General features: G+C 48.6%; 7 protein-coding genes across 7 annotated transcripts; 2 read left to right on the top strand and 5 right to left on the bottom strand.

Annotated features, from left to right (window-relative positions):
- Window positions 1-523: 523 nt before the first annotated feature.
- Window positions 524-1,489, top strand: Pdw03_2782 (Zinc finger, AN1-type; the record flags this gene model as incomplete). The annotated part of the gene is made up of 1 exon (XM_014682237.2): window positions 524-1,489. The coding sequence occupies one exon, from the start codon at window positions 524-526 to the stop codon at window positions 1,487-1,489; it is 966 nt and encodes a 321-aa protein (XP_014537723.2).
- Window positions 1,490-1,775: 286 nt separating this feature from the next.
- Window positions 1,776-2,786, bottom strand: Pdw03_2783 (Thymidylate synthase; the record flags this gene model as incomplete). The annotated part of the gene is made up of 1 exon (XM_014682236.1): window positions 1,776-2,786. One exon carries the CDS (start codon window positions 2,784-2,786, stop codon window positions 1,776-1,778), a length of 1,011 nt encoding a protein of 336 aa, XP_014537722.1.
- A 563-nt stretch (window positions 2,787-3,349) lies between these two features.
- On the bottom strand, window positions 3,350-5,009 carry Pdw03_2784 (Queuine/other tRNA-ribosyltransferase; the record flags this gene model as incomplete). The annotated part of the gene is made up of 8 exons (XM_014682235.2): window positions 3,350-3,542; window positions 3,594-3,781; window positions 3,832-3,909; window positions 3,960-4,017; window positions 4,074-4,394; window positions 4,453-4,536; window positions 4,602-4,852; window positions 4,935-5,009. The coding sequence occupies 8 exons, from the start codon at window positions 5,007-5,009 to the stop codon at window positions 3,350-3,352; spliced, it is 1,248 nt and encodes a 415-aa protein (XP_014537721.2).
- Window positions 5,010-9,051: 4,042 nt separating this feature from the next.
- Pdw03_2785 (Double-stranded RNA-binding-like) lies at window positions 9,052-9,778 on the bottom strand (the record flags this gene model as incomplete). Its single annotated transcript, XM_066100286.1, has 3 exons — window positions 9,052-9,269; window positions 9,565-9,624; window positions 9,709-9,778. 3 exons carry the CDS (start codon window positions 9,776-9,778, stop codon window positions 9,052-9,054), a joined length of 348 nt encoding a protein of 115 aa, XP_065955686.1.
- Window positions 9,779-12,563: 2,785 nt separating this feature from the next.
- On the bottom strand, window positions 12,564-14,241 carry Pdw03_2786 (Calcofluor white hypersensitive; the record flags this gene model as incomplete). Its single annotated transcript, XM_014682233.2, has 3 exons — window positions 12,564-12,741; window positions 13,033-14,155; window positions 14,211-14,241. 3 exons carry the CDS (start codon window positions 14,239-14,241, stop codon window positions 12,564-12,566), a joined length of 1,332 nt encoding a protein of 443 aa, XP_014537719.2.
- A 1,565-nt stretch (window positions 14,242-15,806) lies between these two features.
- Pdw03_2787 (Single-stranded nucleic acid binding R3H) lies at window positions 15,807-17,226 on the bottom strand (the record flags this gene model as incomplete). The annotated part of the gene is made up of 4 exons (XM_014682232.2): window positions 15,807-15,896; window positions 15,970-16,168; window positions 16,233-16,752; window positions 16,851-17,226. 4 exons carry the CDS (start codon window positions 17,224-17,226, stop codon window positions 15,807-15,809), a joined length of 1,185 nt encoding a protein of 394 aa, XP_014537718.2.
- A 759-nt stretch (window positions 17,227-17,985) lies between these two features.
- Pdw03_2788 (Aminopeptidase, putative) lies at window positions 17,986-19,195 on the top strand (the record flags this gene model as incomplete). The annotated part of the gene is made up of 2 exons (XM_014682231.1): window positions 17,986-18,162; window positions 18,215-19,195. The coding sequence occupies 2 exons, from the start codon at window positions 17,986-17,988 to the stop codon at window positions 19,193-19,195; spliced, it is 1,158 nt and encodes a 385-aa protein (XP_014537717.1).
- Window positions 19,196-19,361: the final 166 nt, after the last annotated feature.

Consider the following 19,361-nt stretch of genomic DNA (forward strand, 5'->3'; position numbering starts at 1 on the left):
TCGTTGACTGGGAAAGGTGATGCCGAGTTGAGAGTATTCTGCAAAAAGATCGGGTTGGAAAGACCGGGTGCATTCCCTTTGAGATTTGGCATTTGTCAACGGTCAAGATTGGAATGATTTGTTCACATGGGAACTATGATAAATAAATACATGGAGTGGTTGCAAGCCAAGAAACTCGTCTGAGGCTTTTTTTTAACCTGCTTCAGCGCTTCAGCTGGTGCCAGATTTACGATTGCGGAGCCTGATGAAGTTTCTTGGGAGGAATCTCAACTCTTTTATATTTTACTCGAACCTTTCCTGCCCATCATATGTATCTAAGGAATTCCCAATATCACATAACCGTGGGTTCCTTGGATGAATTAACTCCGAACGCTAACTCCGCATTTAGATAAGCCCAGAACCTTCTCCACATTAGTCACATGGCGATTGTCCCAGCGCGTTCCATCAGATCACATACTCGAATTCCACGCATTCTCCCTCGATTCCCGTGTCATCCCCCTGGTTTCAAAGATTAAACACTATCATGCCCCCTATAACCGTATCCAAAGGGCGCAGCCCCTCTAGTGGCCCAAACGAAACCTTTACGCAAATGGCCGACACAGACCTGGAATCCCTGGGCCGGCACTGCCAATATGAATACTGCGGCCAACTAGACTTCCTCCCCTTCCGCTGCGAATCCTGCTACAGCACATACTGTCTAGACCACCGGACCGAAACCGCGCACCAGTGCCCCCGTGAAGGCGAATGGGCGCGCCGCCGCAACAGAACCAACAACACCAACCAGGAGAACCGCACCGCCCCCGAAAAGCCTTCCATCTACAACACCGACCAATGCGCCCACACCCAGTGCAAAACCCTTATCAACACCCTAAAAGACCCAGCTGTGCGCTGTCCCCAGTGCAACCACCAGTACTGCCTGAAACACCGTCTCCGCGAAGAACACGAATGCGCTAGCATGACCCCGCTGGGCGCGCGCCAGCAAAATGGCACCTCACCAAATGATACAATCAAGTCTATGTTCGCGCGTGTACGCACCTGGGGCCGTGATAAGCAGAATGCCGCTGCCAAGGGCACCCTGCTGCCGGCCTTGCCCAAGTTGAAGCCCAAGCCGAATAGTCCGGCTGCGCGTGCGGTTGCTGTTAATAGTCTCAAACGATTGGCTAAGGGGGATGCTTCGATTCCTGCGGATAAGAGGCTATATTTGCATACTGTTGGTACGGCGGAGACGCAGGCTGCGGAGCCGCCGGCTGGGGATTTCTTTTTTGATTCGAGGTGGAAGGTCGGGCGTGTACTTGATGATGTGGCGAAGAAGTTGCGGGTTCAGAATTTGAATAATCGGGTTAATGAGGAAGATTCAAAGTTGCGGATTTTCCATGTTGAGTCTGGGGATTTCCTCGAGTTCTCTGTGGCTATTGGTGGTGGGAAGGTAAAGCAAGGTGATACGATTGTGTTGTTACGCGGCGCTGGGGCTGTTCTTGGGAGTTCATGATACATTTATTCGCATCTTGCATATACTCTGCTCCCTCTGTCTAATAGTTTTCTTGACGCCTTTTTTCTTTTTCTTTTCTTTTCAAAGCATATACACAGCCTGATATAACTGGAAGCGTGTTTGATTCCATGCAGGAGTTGATTTGTTGTACATGTAGACTCGGAGTTTGAATGCTATCTTTGGTCTCGAAATAAAAAAAAAGGCCTGTGTCACATATCACAGAATAATTGGTATCATACAAATATCATATTTCGGACAGTGCCCGCGAACTAGAAACCTTTAGAAATCAAACACTCATCTTCATTTTGATGATCTTGTGAGGCTTGTATCCAATCACCTCAAATTCATCCTCCTTCCAGCCATCGACGACCGCGCTGCCACGGTCATCACGCTTAATGCACAGCTCAGGGAATTCCGTTGGTTCTCGAACAAGCTGCTCTTTCAGCGCATCGATGTGGTCAAGATAGATATGGGCATCGCCCATAGTGTGAATGAGAGTTCCGGGATGAAGATTCGCAGCATGTGCAAGGATATGTGTGAGGAGGGCATAAGATGCGATATTGAAGGGTACACCAAGACCCATATCACAAGAGCGCTGATACAGCACGCAGGATAGGATACCCTTCTCCGATGGACGGCCCGTTTTTTCATCGAGTTTCATGCCAGGGGGGAACGAGACGTAGAATTGGGCGAACATGTGGCACGGGGGCAGAGCCATCTTTTTCAGATCAGCGGGATTCCACGCGCTCATGATGATACGGCGATCGAAGGGATTGTGAATGAGCTTGTGTACAACGTCTTTGAGCTGGTCGACACCCTGGCCGGTGTAATCCGTCTTCGCATCAACATACTCGGCGCCAAAGTGCCGCCACTGGAATCCATACACGGGTCCTAGGTCGCCTTCTTCACGGTGACCGAGTCCGGACTTATCCAGGAACTCGCGGCTTCCATTTCCGTCCCAAATCTTAATCCCAGCTTCGGAGAGTGGGAGGGAGGAGGTGCAACCGGAGATAAACCAGAGTAATTCGGCAAGCACGGCGCGTAGGAAGACTCGCTTTGTAGTAAGAAGAGGCAAGACGGGGATTGGGTCGCCGCCTTTTGGGTTCGGCTTCGAGAGAGAGAAGCGTAATTGGGGTGGCGCAAAGATTGATTGCGTGCCGGTGCCAGTGCGGTCAGGTCTGTGCTCGCCTTCGGAAAGGATTGTGCGTATCAAGTTGAGGTATTGGTGCTCTTCATGCGAGGGGTCATGTGGCGACGGGGTTGCCGCAGGAGCTGCAGCGGCTTGGTCTTGAGTCATGGTGTAGATTGAATTAGTGAGAGACGGGGTATCAGGATTTCTGCTGAGATTAGTCGGTCGAGAGACATTTAAAGTGTCAAGTGGATGATGGAGAGGGAGCAATCTTGGAGATCAGGTGGGTCGCGTCGACGCGACACGTGGTCACGTGTAGATCTCGTAAAATTATGCTCCGTAGTGCACCAACTTGTTCCAAAAAATGATCCAATCAAATTTTAGTTTGCTGTCACAAGTGTTGACATGCGCGACATTACTTGGTGCTGATGTTCTTCCCTAAAGCATCCACTTTGACACTATATAACCCTTTCGAAGCCCATGGATAAGATCCCAATAAATAACCACTATATGTGGTATTTCAAAAATACTTTAGAATGTCCGTTGTTGCACTGTTGCACAAGGGAACTTGTGTCTTACGCCCCGTAAATGTCTGATGGGATGCACTCTATATTCAATCACCACAACACCGCTAGAACGGGTAAAAAAACTTTTTCGTCGTATGAAGTACATTTCTCGTCATCTTTTTCTTCAAGACGTTTCTATTTTGATCAAAACCAGTGGTCACAGCGTCATGAGTCTGCTAACAAGTCCATTCCAACTCCCCGCAGAGCACCCACCGCCCATTCGGGGAACTTAGATTTATCGCCTCTGTAGAGATCAGAGAAAAACTTACGAAGGAAAGCCGGGTATTGGTCATCGATAATGGCCTGTCGGATTTTGCCCATCAAGGTCAACATGTAATGAACATTATGGATGGTCAAACTGTAGAAGTATTAAATCCGAATCAAAACATTGCGGTCAGGCAACACTTACAGATGAGCTCCAACAGTTTCTTTGGCTGTGATATGGTGCATGTATGCTCGCGTGAGACCAAGACCACCTTGGTCAGTTGGACGACAGCAAGTGCAGGTGCAGCCCTCCTCAACTGGACCAAAGTCATCGGCGAACGATTTATGGCTTAGTTTCAGCGTCCCAGAGGAGACGATCGCGTCACCGAAGCGCTAGCTGATGTCAGTGCAAGGTCCAAACTAAAGGGTTGGTTGATTCTTACTGCTGTCCGCGTCGGCCAAACACAGTCAAACATATCTGCCCCGAGAGCCACTGCTACAACGATATCCTCGGGGTATCCCTAGTTTTTGTGATGAGCAAAGGCAGAATAAGCGATCCAGCAAGACATACCACGCCCATCACGTATCTGGGTTTATGTTCCGGGAGAATTTCAGTGCATGTATCCACTCTTTGGTTCGTCAGTTCATCTGGTTTTTTTTTCTCGTTGGAAGTGGAGGCACATACACTTTGCAGAACTCCTCCTTCGCTTCACCACCGGATAGACCTCCAATGGCAATTCCTGGAGTATCTCGCGCTACCATCTCTTCACAGCACTGCTTTCGCAATTCAAGATCAAGACCACCCTGGATGATGCAAAAGAGGTTTTGGCGCTCCGGATATTTATGCTCCTCAATGCACCGATCTAGCCATCGCACAGACCGGTCCATAGCCTCCTTGATGCGAGCATGATCCGGCGAAGTGGTTGCAATCACATCGTCTAATTGCATGATAATATCAGATCCGATAGAATTTTGGAGAGAGATGGAATGTTCGGGTGTCAGTAGCCTGGTTAAAGTCAGCATTTCGGATGCTCAGCTACACGGGTTAAAGCAAAGCCATCTACATCGGCGAGCCATCATGCGGGCTAAGGAATCGCACTCCTTCCTCTGTGACCGTCGCCAACTGAAGAAGCGACACCATTTGGAAACTTTTAAAAAAAAACATACCCGGTTAGTAACAAACTATCAACTTGCGACAGGAGGTATATCTCACCCCCCACTATCGGTCAAGAGATTCCGATCCCATCCTTGTAACTTATGCGCTCCACCCACTGCATCTAGTACCGCCTGACCGGGCTTTAGACCTAAGTGATATGTATTATTCAAGCACAACATGCATCCCGTCTCTCGCAGCTGGTCGTATGTTAGGCCCTTAAGAGATGCCTGTGTCGCGACAGGCATGAAGATCGGTAGAGGCACTGAGCCATGGGGTAGGTGGAGGGTACTCGCACGGGCCTTAGTTGTCTATTTATACCACGACAAATAGCACGTATCAGAAATTTTTTAACAACAAGTCTTCAAGGGCTGCCATGCCACACGGACGTACCGAGCATTTGGCGTGACGATCGAAAGTTAATGCAGAGGGCATCGATTTGCGGGCGGAAGCGGTGGTGGTTGACATGGTTGCGATTGATATGAATAGAGTCGAATGTGATGTTTTAGCGACGCGCTTGGCTAGCAAAGGGTGCCATACCATGGGGAGGGTGATTTAAGTGCTTGCGATGCGACCAGGAACACTTTTATCTGATAAGCTGTTTGTCTTGTTTGCATCATGAGGCTCAATTTTGCTGTTTAACCCACCACACACATAGTGCGAATAAATACGGAGTAGTTTGGATATCTTTGAACTTAGTTTATGCACATGGAGTCCTTCAATGCTCTATCACTCCAGCGTTGGAGATATTTTCGCCTTAGATGACACTCAATTTGATCAATGAATCGAATCATCCTGCTCCCCGACAAGACTAACCCATAGCCTACAATAAAACTTCCAAAATGTTATTCAATATTTGAAACGCTATTGATGTTCTTGCTTGTCGCTCCTAATGCTCCTTGCGTTGACGCCTATTTATTTCCTGGGTGTCCCTGAGATCTTGACGTGGAGATCCGAGAAAGCCCTAATTCGGGGGAGATAAGAGATGGCAATCAACTGCCACCTTAATATGTACGCTGCGTAGTCTTATAACTCCTCCAATCTTTAGATATGCTCCGGAAATCGGGTATCCCCAATACCCTAATGTCGGTGAGGCGTCGGGGAGAGAGAAGCCCGGGGAAGCTAAATCAGACGGGAAAAAGAAGTAAGCGAAAAATCAACTGCGATCTTTTCTGCTTTTCTTGTTGCTTGGCAGCATTTTGTAAAACATGGCAACCGAAGAATGCACGCAAGAGGTGGAACAAGTGTCAGAGGTATCTTTTCCCTTTCCCCCTTGATATAGAACTAGATGGTGTTGTGGTGTGCGAGCTTAAAAGAACTGACAGCAGCGTAGCTTGCTAGCGCCGATGTTGTCGAAGATTTTCTCAACGCATGCGAAAAGACCTTGGTCTGGAACCAAGATCTACGTATTGCTTCCTTGTCTGCAATTTACTTACTTTGTTATCTCGATCGCTCTAATATCGGTATGTTCCACGTCCCTGATTTCTGATCAGCTTGAAGCTAAAATACCTAGGCAATGCCAAAATTCTAAATTCGGATGCTCACGATGATCTTCTCTCAGGGACTCATATGACTTGGTATCGGTATATCGGTATACGTAAGTCCCGACCTTGGATATCTAGAACGATCTCAAGCGCTGGTTTGCATAAGGATTGCACTCGTTGTAATATTCTTAGGTGCAGTAACAATCGGTCACAGCGGCGCCCACAGCTACGCCCAAGCAATAGGACTCCGATTCCTCGTAGGTGCAAACAGAAGTTGGTCACTTCCCTGGCTTCGTACACTACCTTGTCTTCCGGTATTGCAGCTCCGAGTGCTCTATTCACGTGGCCCTGGTTGTGGCCTCGGCAACACTAGCTGGAGCATTTGGCGGTACGATTGCCTTTGGCGTGGGGCAAATAAATAGCGCCCCATGGCCTTTCTGCTTTAAAGTGGCTATTAATCGTCGAGGGCGCCTCATCGTGCGCGTCTGCCGCTTTTGATCTGGTTCGTGTCACCAGATTACCCGGAGACTTCTAGTCGGATTGCTGCTGAGGAGTTCGATGGTTCACTCTTTTTAAGTTGCTTCGTAGCCTTTGTTGTGTGTGTACTGGCTGTAGGTGTAAGATACGCGCCGTGGGAGCAGAGAGTCAGATGCCTCTCTGCACGATGGGCCAAAACACATGGTAATATTAGGATGGAAGGAAACTGCTCGGAACGGGACAGATGATAGTTTGAAGATTTAGATTTCTCGAATATTGTAGAAAGCGTTAGGATTGAGGTAGATGATGGTCTGGTTGGCTTCGGTGATGGAACGATTGATTTGTAGTGCTCCGATATTAAGTTTTCGGATTTGGCGTCTTAAAAAGCTTGATTTTCACTTGCTGTCTCGTATAAGCTGATCGACAGATCCACCGCCCGAGTATGGCTGAGTAAAAATGCAGCACATCAAGCAGGAGTCTTGGCCATCACTCTTCGGGCGAAGTTTTGTGTGTTGTATTGTGCATAGGGGGCTAGTGATATGCGAGCATATCACGAGCCCCAATTACCGAGAAAACCTATTCCTATATGAGTTCATCCGAGGCCAGCATTGAGTTGGTCAAAATAGACAATTAGAGTTCAGCGTTCCGTGGTTCACTCAAAGTAACTGATCAACATCCCACGTCGAGTCTACAACGTACTTTTGTAGACTTGCTTGGCAAAGTCATATTAGGAGTCTGTTTTCAAAATCTATTTCACTCAAGAGACGAAGCCTGACATTTGGACTGCTGCCCAAATTGGCCGCTATGCGTTGGAAATTAATGTTTGGCTGCTCCGTAGACACATGGCCTAGGCTGTGCTACCTGCGGATGTGTAAGTTCAGGCGAGAGGCCAAAGCGCCAAGAACCCGCGATTATCAGTAGCACAGAGTAAACATGTACAACGCCCTTTTCTAGAAAGGGGCGAGTCTGTTCCCGCCGGTGGTGGTCGTAGATGATGGTTTCATAAATACACCCCGTTTTTAGTAAAATTCAAGGGAAAGAAAGAATTCACCCATCAAAGCTCGGTCGATAGGAATTCTATTTTCTTGTAGTAAGAAATAACAAAGAACAATCTGATGGAAATCAAACCCCGACCATAACAGCTCCAAGTCCAATACCATCCATATACAATACCAGTGTAAGAGATAGCCCGGTTCAGTTCCGTGTCTAAACCTTCAAAACTCATCAAAGCCAAGCACGAGACAACATTTATCAAAGAAACCCCCTCTACCAGGCGCAGATACCCGATCTGAACCAACGAAAGACAAAGCAAAGCAATACGTATCAATTAATCGGGCGGAATGTAAATCAAATCCAAATCCAAATCCTTGACAAGTGGATGTCCGGAAAATGAAAGATTCTATCCCGGCTTAGTCCCGTAATTACCCCTTGTGACCTTTTGCTCCATATTGCTTCCATCTCCACAGTTGCCACGTCGCATCGTGCTTGAGATTGGGACATTTGGTGTTGCACAGATACACACATGTGTCTCTAGCTCCAAGAGGAACGAGACAGCAGGTAGAAGCATACGTTTCAAATGTCAGAAGGTGCAATTGCCATCTGAGCCGCGCAGCAGGGAGTAACAATTGGAAATTGTCCCGGGTATGACATCAAGCCCACTCGAGCATGACAAGTCAAAAATTCTCGAAGAGACAAACACCAATCATTCATCCGGCCCAACTTCCTACATAGTCTCGAGGCAGACAGACAAATCAAATGTCAAAGACGACCTGTATGAACCCAAATCAGGGGAGAAGACAGATGAAATCACCCGCCGTTAAAGAACGTGTGGGAGGGGGAGACGCTGAAAAGAGCTGAAAGGGAGTCTGATTCGTGATGCATCACACGAGGCCTGCCGACATCCAGACACCGTACCATGTACCTGAGCCGCCAGGATCTCGGTTTGGTGTGTTATGACTGGTGCTGAGGTTCCACCAATGCGAAACAAGGTAGTGACCTGCATTTGGAAGTGGTCATCCGGGGCAGGGATGATGCATGGTACAAGCTGCATTTTTCTTTTTTTGTTATTTCTCCGTCTTTCTGGTCCTGAGAACAGTCCCACCAGATCCCATGACATGGAGTCTGCATGTCATTGAGCCTTTGTGGGTAGGACTTGCAAAAACTGGCAAGCTGTGGTTGTCGACGAGGGATGGTGGATGCATCAGCAGGACTCGGGGAGATAAGAGTGCCGGCACGAGAATGAGGTGTGAGGAGAGGAGTGCGGTAAAGGGGAGAGACTTTTTTTTTCCCTGCAGTTAAAAACGCAAGTGAGAGAGCAAGGCGACAACAAAGGTATGGGGTTTTGTATCGGATAGGACCTGTGGATCCCCAAGGGCCCTTCCCAGCAGGCGGAACACAAACCAGAACAAGCACCCACCACACCAAGAAATGAAGAACAACAGAGTTCAAGATCCAAATTTGAATCAAGAACCAAAAATTTGATAAAAACACAAGATAGGAAGAGAATGCCACCCAAGACTAGTAGGAAATATTTGGAATAAAGAATACGATCAGAATCCGCCAGCTCCGCGGCCATAGCCGGACGTTGCCTGTGGGAACAGCTGACCCTGGTAGACAGTAGCAGCCCGGGGCTGCTGGTTTAGAGTCTTGAGAGCAACCTCGGCGGCGTCCTCTTTGGCATTGTTGATAAACTGACCGTCATACCAGTAACGGGCGGCGATATTCTGGCCCTGAACGGTGACGGTGCTAGACCAGGCGGTACGACCTCCTGCGATTCCGAGATAAAAGTAATTAGCTTTCTGCTGCCAGAGCCTTGGAAACTAAAAGTCGGTGTACAATTGAAAGGGGGGGTATTTTTCTCTGTCTTTTTTTCTGCAAGACTCCACTCCTTCCTGCATTGCCCACACACGAGGCACACAGCAGTGGGTAGAGGCATCCTGTGTGTGTGTGCATTGAAACGGGAGACAAGAGAGAAAATAAAATTATATAGTTCTGCGGCACAAGAAGGGGTTGGATGCGAGACTGAAGGGGAGAGGGAGATGGAATAGAACTCGGGTAAGTACCTCGCCGATCGGAGACAATGTTGAAGACAGGAGGAGACAGCTTGGTGCGTGTGCAATGGTCTGTAGATGGTTTAGTCGGGTACTATTGTCATTTGAGAGGAATTTAGGGCTGCTAAGGCTTGACCACGCATTCCAATGGCTTACCCTGGAGTTGGTCTTGCCAGCTGGGCCGGCTGCCAACACTATTTCCTTGGGGACTGGTAGTATACGACATTTCTGCTTCGTAGAGAAACGGGATTGAAGAAGAGCTGCCGAGCTTTGCAATTTGAGGTGGTATGAAGTGGGATTGAAGGTGGGGAGCCCAAGATGGTGTCTGTAAATAACCCAATCGATGAAGATCAAAAGAGAATAAAGAAGGAAAAAGCTTTGAGGGGAAATCACGAGAAGATATAAAAGAAAAAACAGGATCAGACAAGCTCAATTGGACCCGTTTAGAATCTCTGGAGATCTCTTTAAATGTATTTTTTCAATGACCTTCAGACGGGGCCGACATGGGGAGCGGGGAGTCATATAAACAGTGGGCCATATCTTCAAGGCCAGGAAAGAAACCCCCGTGGTGTGTTTTTTTTTTTTCCTAATTTTTCCCTGTATTTTTTTTAAAAAAAAATTTGGGATTTCCTTTTTTTTTTCCCCTGCAATTTTTTTAAACCCATTTAATTTTCCCCCTGGGAACAAACAGGAGCCTAACCGTCAAACCTAACAGAGAGGGGGCTTATGCATGTCGATGTGGACATGGCACAGCGTCAGCCAAATCCCCCCTCCCTTATCCACCAGTTAAGGAACGTAGGCGAAGAGTATGCGGATCATTTTGAGGCTGCAACCTGGAACGGCCCGGCGCACGCCGACTAAGCAAAAAACAGCCCTTGAAGAAACGCTAGACAGCACGTACGGGTGATAGAAGAGGGGCAAACCGGATGCTCCCTAATTAGTTCCCGCTTCTTAACAGAACAAGGAGATATTAGTGAGTACTCCTAGGATCCAGAACAAATGACACCATTTTCGGAAGATACCTAGACGCGGATTGGATAGGAAAAGTGAACAACTCAGAGAACCCCACGTTGTTTTTTTTTTTTTTTGGAGGGGAATGTACATATGAGTTTTGTTTTTGGACTTTTCTTTTTTCTCAGGGCATTTTTCTCCATCGCCTTACTTGAGCACATGTACCATCGGACAAGGAACAAAAGAGAACGGAAACGTTATAATCTCCCGAGATGGTTTGCGCATGGACTTTAACCGTATCGGCGGAACGGCGGGCTTCTGGAACAACCATGAGGGACTACTGCATGAGGGGTAGAGAGCTGTGGGTGATCTCTGCCCAAAAAGCGGAGCCTGTGGCCTCAGCGTCAGTGTCATAGCTTTTATTGTTTAATTGTTTTTCGGGTCTTGGGGGATGTGGAAGGTGCCCAAAATGTCGATTCAACCAAGTTGGGCCGCGTCGGAAAGCATTGCCAGCTCATCATGATGGACAATGTCATGATGATTTTCAGAGATTAAGTCTCACCCTATGTTGACTCGGGAGTTGCTGGGCACCTTCAAAGCCACAGACCGTGCCGCCCTACATAAATAGTTACTGGGCTCAGGATCACTATAGAAGCGGGAAGGGGGACAAACGTGATGCAGTAAGGCAAAATGGGGGGCATTGCCGAAGCACCCCTAGAAAGGTGTTCAAAAATGTGGGTTGCTGAGATCTGGAACAAGAATACGGTCAAGAACCTCCTGGTTCATTTTCATGTCGTCGGCTAGTCCCATTGGGCTAACCGCCTGATGTGCAGAGATATCCCATAGAAGAAAATTCACCAATAGTTCATTTGGTCTGGTTCACAGATACTCTGAATACCCCAGTCGGAGTTAATGGGGGCTCATTTTAGTAGGAGGGTGTTGGGCATTCATGCAGAGCTGACATTATCCTTACCCATGGTTCTCGGCAATGCGGCAAACATCGAGTATGCACCAAACACGTAGGGAAACAGCCGATGGTCGACAGAAGACTAGACCAGCACATTACAGGGACTCTTAAATAGTGGGAAAAGAAAGTAAAAAGACCATGGATGAGGGGCTTGCCCCGCACCCCCAATCTTGATTGAAGTACATCTTTCTGTATGCTGCGCAGTAGACTCCTTAGATCCCACGTAAAATTTTGGTACCTACAGTAGTCAAACATAGCAGACCAGTATACTCGCATGCTAAGAATACAAATGGGGCACCGTGTTTGCTATTTCTTAAATTTTCATAGGGCAGCAAGGCCAGGGGTATTCCTTGGGCTGTTACTTGCGCTAAAAACAAAAGATTCATCCAGAGCCAATCGATCATGAGCCCTAAACAATAGTACTGACATTTCTTCAAATGGTACTCCATACACTAGCCGCTTCATTTTCTACCGTATCTGCACTTGGAAAGTCTTGGGTGAGGATGTAGGATGTATATACATTTGGGTCAGGTCAATAGGTCACCAGAGAGATATCCAGCTCAAGACTTGAACCATGGTTCAGAGAGTAGACTAGCTCGAAAACAGCAACCACGGTTCAGCTTGCAACGGTCAGATGCTACGTGACATGCAACACCAGCATGCGGGATGTGAGATGAAATTGTAAATCATGCTCGGCTTTGCAAGCCTGCTTGGTTCCCTATCAAATTCGTAGTAGAGGATCGCCCAGAATTTGGCTCAACTCCCGTTGAACTGCGATGATTCGGGTCAACAAACATGAGACCAAAAAAGGAAAAATGAAAGAGCCAAAAAAACAAAAAACAAAAAACAAAAAACAACAAACAAAAAGCAACAAACAAAAAACAAAGAGGCATAGCAGGAGTCATCCACAAGAAGCTAGACCAGAACAAGAAAAAAAGATTCATATCCCACGTTATTCACATCATTAAGTCATTAAAGGCAGCATCAAGCCGCGTGCGCCATAATATATCGACTGATGCAGGACCAACTCAACCACCTAGTTCATCTTATCATAGACCTTGTCTGGTCTTGGAGCCAAGGGGTCCTGCGTCGCTTAGGCGGATCCTCTCCGCTGTAGTACTTGGCCGATCAGGCGCCGAGGGCCCATGCGCTCTAGGCTTTTAACTAGCGAGTGCTGGGCGGGCAGGATCCACGACGGACGCCGCTCATGATGCCAGCGACGACGAATGCAGTCGTCAACTAGCGCAATTATCCCTGTTGCGACGATCACACTAAAAAAAAACCAACCCGATTCATCAGCCTCATGTCTAATCATCACTTTGTGCAGGGGTGCCAGGTTGCATTGCGCGTGGTACATGCAATGCATGCGTTGGTGCTTTGTACACGAACTACCTTCTCAAACGAGCCACGGGGGAAAGGGGGAGACCAAAAAAGAGGACGATCGGACATGCACGTAAAAAAAAACACACAAATGGAGTAACGACAAGATTCAGAGCCAGAGCTAAGCAGAGAACATGACTAGCCAGGGCTGAGAGGTAGGACAGAGTTTCAGAAGAACTTACTCGGCAACATCAGACATTGTCTTATAAACTTCGGGATCACTGATCCACAATGAAGAAGGCGGCACCCAACCCCCTTTGCTCTCTTCTTCAACAACCTCCAGTGGCGCTAGCGTGTCCGGCACCAAATGAGCAATAGTCTTGGAGGTGCGCGTGTCCACCAAGAAAAAAGACACTTCATGTAGGTCACCCTCTTTGCGGACCTCCCTCCGCCACTGGTACTTCGTGGACCAGTACTCAAAGTCGTATTTCTTAGTCGAGCCAGGCCCTTTGCGACGCAGCGCGACATGCGCATAATTGGAGAATTCAAGCAAGATCGTCTCACCCAGGATCGGCAAAGCGCCCTGTTCTTCTTTCTCTTTCTCATACTCATCCGCTTCAGCTGTTCCCTTGTCCATCTTTTCTACCACAGCATGACCATGACCATTTTCAGGTGCATAGCCATCACCGACCCTCGAAACCTGCCTCTTTAGCTCCCCATTCGGGGCACAATGACCACCGACTGGACCAGGCCTAAACCCCGCAAAAATGTTGCTCCACGAGGTGCGCAGCGCCGGCCTTCGCTCATGAGCAGGTACGACCTCCCGCCTTGCCGATTGGCACACCTCGCGCCCCGAGTCTCGGCAGTACCGCCGCAACGAGAATTTCCGCAAGAAGAGGTCGTGCATACGCAGGTGGAAGAGAATGACATCGCGCTGAGAGCCATCGCGGAGGTGGACTGGTGTGTCGACGCGCAGGTTCATGTTACCGTCGACAGTTGCGTCGTCATGACGGATAAGCAGTCGCCGCGAGGAGGGGAAGAGCGGTGCAAAGGATGAAGGCGTTGAGGGAATTGCGTCTAGTGGGTAAAATTCTTGCCGCTCATTTACACAGTAGCGACCTTCATGGGAACTTGGGGGCTCAATTAGGTCGGACTCTGGGTCAATCTCGGCGGTGGAAATTGTTGTTGAAGCGTAGGTTGAAGTTGAGGAGCAGGGAGGTGGCTCGCGGTATTGGTACTTGACTTCGGCTTCGGCTTCGGTGTGTTTTTGGTTGGCTAAATTCGTGGACCAGTTTCTTTTGTGTGATTTGGGAGCGATCCGGTCGCTGTGATTTGTTGCCGCCGTGCTTTTTGAGCATGAACTGTCTGTTGAGCTAAAGCTGCCGACTTCGCCGAATTTAAAGGAGCTCATCTTGCGTACGAAATTGAATTGAGGTACAGCTTGTGATCATGAGTTGGATTGTAGACGTGAATGTTTAGGTAATGTGATCCGCTGATCTATAGTGAAGTCGGCGAAAAAGGATTGAAGAAGTGGAGTTGAGCCAGGAGTGATATCAAAGTCAGCCGTAAGTAAGCCACAGGTGGTGTGGTTGACCAAATGAGGTATATCAGAGCAAAAGCAACAAGACCCGGCGTTTGGACCCGTAGATAGTCCGGTTGATTCCGTCGAGGAGGGGTCAAATTCTCATAATATGGGGTCCCAAGGGCTAATATCAGTGACAAGGGACTTTCGAGTGATAACCCCAGGGGTATTCTCAGGGTTCCTGCAAGTGAACTCGAAAAAGAAAGTCATATGATTGAGAACCGAAAAAAAAAGGAAAAGAGTAGGGGTGGAGGATTTCCTGTTTGAGAAGGTAAAAAAATATAGAAAGAAGAAATATAGGAGAATTTAGGGAGAATGTAAAAGGAGGAAAAAAGCAAGTAGAAAAAGGTGATCAAACCCAGAAGCCAGGAGTTCAAGTCAAAGAGAATGTAAAAATAATAAAAATAAAAAAAAACCCGGACACAATGTGGGAAGTATTTAGAGCGGTTGGGAGGGGGGAAATGGAGAATGCTCTCGTCATTTTTGGGTACCCGACTCTTTGTTCTACACACTATCAAAAGAGTTGGAGCCACACAGTCGCACCTAATTATCGCTAGTTACACAGATAATAAGAAAGAAAGAAAAGAAATAAAAAGCAAATGAAAAAAAAATAGGAAGAAAAAAAGAAAAGAAAGAAAAAAGAAACTGAAAGCCAGCCACATGTCCTGGGCAATGGACCAGTCTACCTATAAGGAGTGGTAATGCTCTTCTCTAGCGCACTATGTGTTGTGTGATAACCCCTGTGTTTCATCTTCATTCGTGGCTTTGCCCTTTCTTTTGCTTTTGGTTTCCCAACGTGAGAACCAGTCGGATTGCAGAGGCCTACGTCGAGAAAGGTCTGGACGCGAGATTTCCTGTACTACGTGCTCCACAGAGAGAGAGGTACTTGGATGCTAGTGCTCGGGCCTTCTAAGGTCCAAGCCCTGGGGAATTCTTCCACATTATATACATCATAGCAGGGAATAGATGACTGTGGAAAAGTCAAACATACACAGTTGCACGTCACGAGAACCTTGGAAACCGTGGGCCCCACGGTCCGTTCCGATCTAACGTGTGGTGGGGACGCCGATTACATTGTACGTAAGAGTATTTATAACTGGTATGATACACTTGAGATCTCTACAATGTCATTGTTAAAGAACACCCCTGGTTCGCCGGATTGAGAGTTGATACTAGCATTCTTCCGATGGCACAGTCTATCTAATGTCTTAGCGGTCATGTCTTGGACCCTGGCATGACGACATAGAATCTGCTAGTTCCAGCGCACAGACTTGGACCTACCGACATCGCGAGAACGAAGGGGCTCAAAGATTCCACTCGAACGTTTCATTCCGATCAGATCGAACATAAACACGGTGAACGCATAGTCCCCACTAATCATACCTGCATCATAGCGATGAAAATAATCTCTTGGACAGAGACACAACCGAAAAATTATGTGCAAGAAGATCTGCAAAAGGCCACCCGTAACGGGTAGAACGCGTCCCGGTTCACGCAGAGATTACAATGTCCATGAACGTTACCCTGGTCGAAAATCAAAATGGATGTTCAATCTGGAAGACAGAAGAGAAAGAAACAAGAAGGCAGCATTCTATACCTGCGTATAGAGAGGCCGAGGAAGCTCTTCGCCGGGCTTGATCGAGGTCTCTGAATGGTAAACTGGGTGGGAAACGAGCCCGGCATGACTTCCTGGCACCGGGGGGCGGAAGCCTACGTAGGCTTCTCGTCGGTCTTTTACTGTAACGGACCAAGTATGTAATCCATAGTAGGACGCAATGGAGTGGACCAACCAACGACTGAGAAGTGTCAGCGGACGGAACAGTTTCGCTGTCATGGTGGGAGTAAAGACGGAAAACATACCCGAATCCAGCGGCACGATCATTAGCCAAAGTCTCAAGCACCATCTTCTCGCCATCCCGCTCGCTGTGAGAGCTGATCTCCTCTCGAAGCAGGCGAAGTCTCTCTTTTCGCTCGGGAGAGTCGTGCATCTGTCCATTACGACCGACAAAGACGATCTCATCCTCAGAATCGTCACTAGCCGAGTTCTCGGGAGCGTCCCGCAACCCCTCCTTCTCAAGCAGAAGCTCCCTCTCATTCCACTTCTGAATAAACCGACGGACCTCATCTTCCAGATCTCGGAGCATGCCATGTGCAGCACGCGCATGCTTCAGCTTTGACCTCAGTTGCTTCGGGATGTGATGCTTCTCATTAGCTCTCTCGGCAGCCTTCACGGCCGACTGGTGATCCGCCACATGGGAATAGTGAACGTCCCACAAGGGCGCAAGATAATAAGGCATCGGGTCATGCCGAGGGTAGGTGGGTTGGACATCCCAGTCCTTTGAAGACGGCGGTTCCGCCCAGGGGTTGTGCAACAGACGATCTTGGTTTCTGGTCAGCATTTGCCTACCAAACCTGCGCCAAGGGCAAAAAGGTACAGCCGGAATTCACCGCGACCTAACTAGCTCATCTACAACGTACCATTCTCCCAGCGCTGCCTCCGACGGCTGCCGTCTTTGCCCTTGAGCAGAGCCTCCCGGGTCTTGAGGCCATCCCGGCGTAGAGGCTCCCGACGTCGGAAGCTGACTGTCGGGGGGCGGGAATCGACCTTGACTCGTCGGGATGGGATCGCTTCGTCGTCGAGAGGGATTGACAGCGAAGCAGTGGCTCCAAGCAGACCCGAGCGCGTCGGGGTCGGTGTCGATGGCGTGCTCGCTGCGGGGGCTGAGTCTGTCAGGGACAAGTCCTGTAGGGAGGCTGCTGCATGTTGCTCTGTCCATGCGGAGATGGCTAGGGCTTGTTGCGGCGACAGGTGCCCCTGAGAACCTTCTGGGCGCAACCGTGGATGAATAGCCATAATGTTTGCACTGTGGTCTTATGAGGGGAACAGTCCGAGGGAGAAAGAGGGATAAGGATAGGATAAGAAAGGGTAAGATAAGAGACCTGGGAGAGATGATAACGCAGGTTTGTCTGCACGGGACAACTGGCTGGACGCTGATTGGTGAGTGGGTAAGTGGGTACTTCATAGCCCTAGCCCTATGTTCCTATTCTGGAAGAAGGAATGGGAATTGAAGAAACCACCCCGGGGACACCAGGTGGAGCAAATATCGAAGCTATTAAAACCACTACTCTGTAGCTCAACGCTATCTAAAAAGTACTAGGCCGTCATTTTTTATCTTAATCTTCAGGCTATAGCCCTATCTCCGCAAGGCTGTGAGTCATTGCGCAGTCATAGTGGAGTTTCTTTTCATCATTCTCCATTCTCCACCCTCAATCCCCAGATTCGAGTCGAAACCCTTTTGCCTTTGGTAGTTTGAATGCCGGTTACCTTGGATTCGAGTAATATTGAATATGATTTTACGAGCCTATACCTACAAGTCTGAATCCGTATGTGTCGGAGATTTTCACGCTAAAAAACCGGAAATACCGGAAGTACGTTCTAAGAACAAAATGATACAGAGCCTCGGTGTTTTAGCGCGCGCGGGGTCCGAAATTGGCTTGGCACAGGGCGCGTGTTCAACACCTTGCCCTTCTCAGAGCTTTTAAAAGAAGCCTTAGGCCCTCTCTGCCTGGTAGATCCTTTTTCTGTTTATTTGTCTTATCCTTATTTTTCACCATGAAGTTCCTCACTCTTGCGCTGAGCGCAACGGCAACTGCCATGGCCATAGTCAACCCAGAGCAACAACCTCTAGCGCCTTCAATCGTCCAAAACCCTCAATCCAAGTCCCTGGTTGAGCTGGCTCCATACCAGACCCGATGGGTAACCGAAGAGGAAAAATGGTCGCTCAAGCTAGTAAGCCAAGTTTTGGCTCGAACTCAATCACACAGTGCTAATGCCCGACCAGGACGGAGTGAACTTCATCGATGTCACCGATGAATACCAATCAGGCTCCTACGGAACCCTCCACACCACGCGAGTCGTCCACTACCCAGGGACAATGGAGCACTCACATGAGATTCTGCCATTGACCGAGACCCTCGATAAGAGTAACATGAGAAGCAACCTGGAACACTTCACATCCTTCCACACGCGTTACTACAAGTCACAAACGGGAATCCAGTCAGCAACCTGGCTATTTGACCAAGTGACTGCCGTAGTGCACGAATCTGGCGCCAGCGACCACGGCGCAACCGTCAAGCGCTTCGACCATCCTTGGGGTCAATTCAGTATTATTGCCCGCATTCCCGGCCAGACAGACAACACCGTCGTCCTCGGTTCCCACCAGGATAGCATCAACCTGTTCTTACCTTCGATTCTGGCTGCTCCAGGCGCGGACGATGACGGCAGTGGAACAGTTACTATCCTCGAAGCCCTTCGCGCCCTGCTGCGGTCGGAGACTATCGCCCACGGAAAGGCCCGGAACACCATCGAGTTCCACTGGTACTCTGCTGAGGAAGGCGGTTTGCTCGGATCGCAGGCTGTCTATGCTAATTACAAGAATAGCCAGCGGAACGTCAAGGCCATGCTTCAGCAGGACATGACTGGGTATGTTCAGGGTACTCTTGATGCTGGCGAGAAGGAGTCTGTGGGTGTTATTGTCGACTATGTCGACCCGGGCCTTACTGCATTCGTTAAGGAGGTTATCACTACCTACTGCGATGTGCCTTATGTAGAGACAAAGTGTGGGTATGCATGCTCTGATCATGCTTCTGCCAGTCGTTACGGATACCCCTCGGCATTTGTCATCGAGTCTCAGTTTGAGAACTCCGATAAGAGGATTCACACCACCGAGGACAAGATCGAGTATTTAAGCTTCGATCACATGCTGCAGCATGCGAAGATGAGCTTGGCTTTTGCTTACGAGCTGGCTTTTGCCCCCTTCTGATTTTGTCTCGCTGGTATGCATGATGGTGTGGCGTTTTGTGTGATATACTTCCGAGCTGGGTTGCCCCGTTAAGAGTTCATTGGGGTTCAACCTGATGCTGTTTTATTTTATCTTTTTTTTCGGTCTTGGGGGCTTATGCTCTATACACCCTCAATTGATTGATTAT

This window comes from Penicillium digitatum, chromosome 1 (assembly GCF_016767815.1).
Source record: "Penicillium digitatum chromosome 1, complete sequence".
NCBI classification, from domain to species: domain Eukaryota; kingdom Fungi; phylum Ascomycota; class Eurotiomycetes; order Eurotiales; family Aspergillaceae; genus Penicillium; species Penicillium digitatum.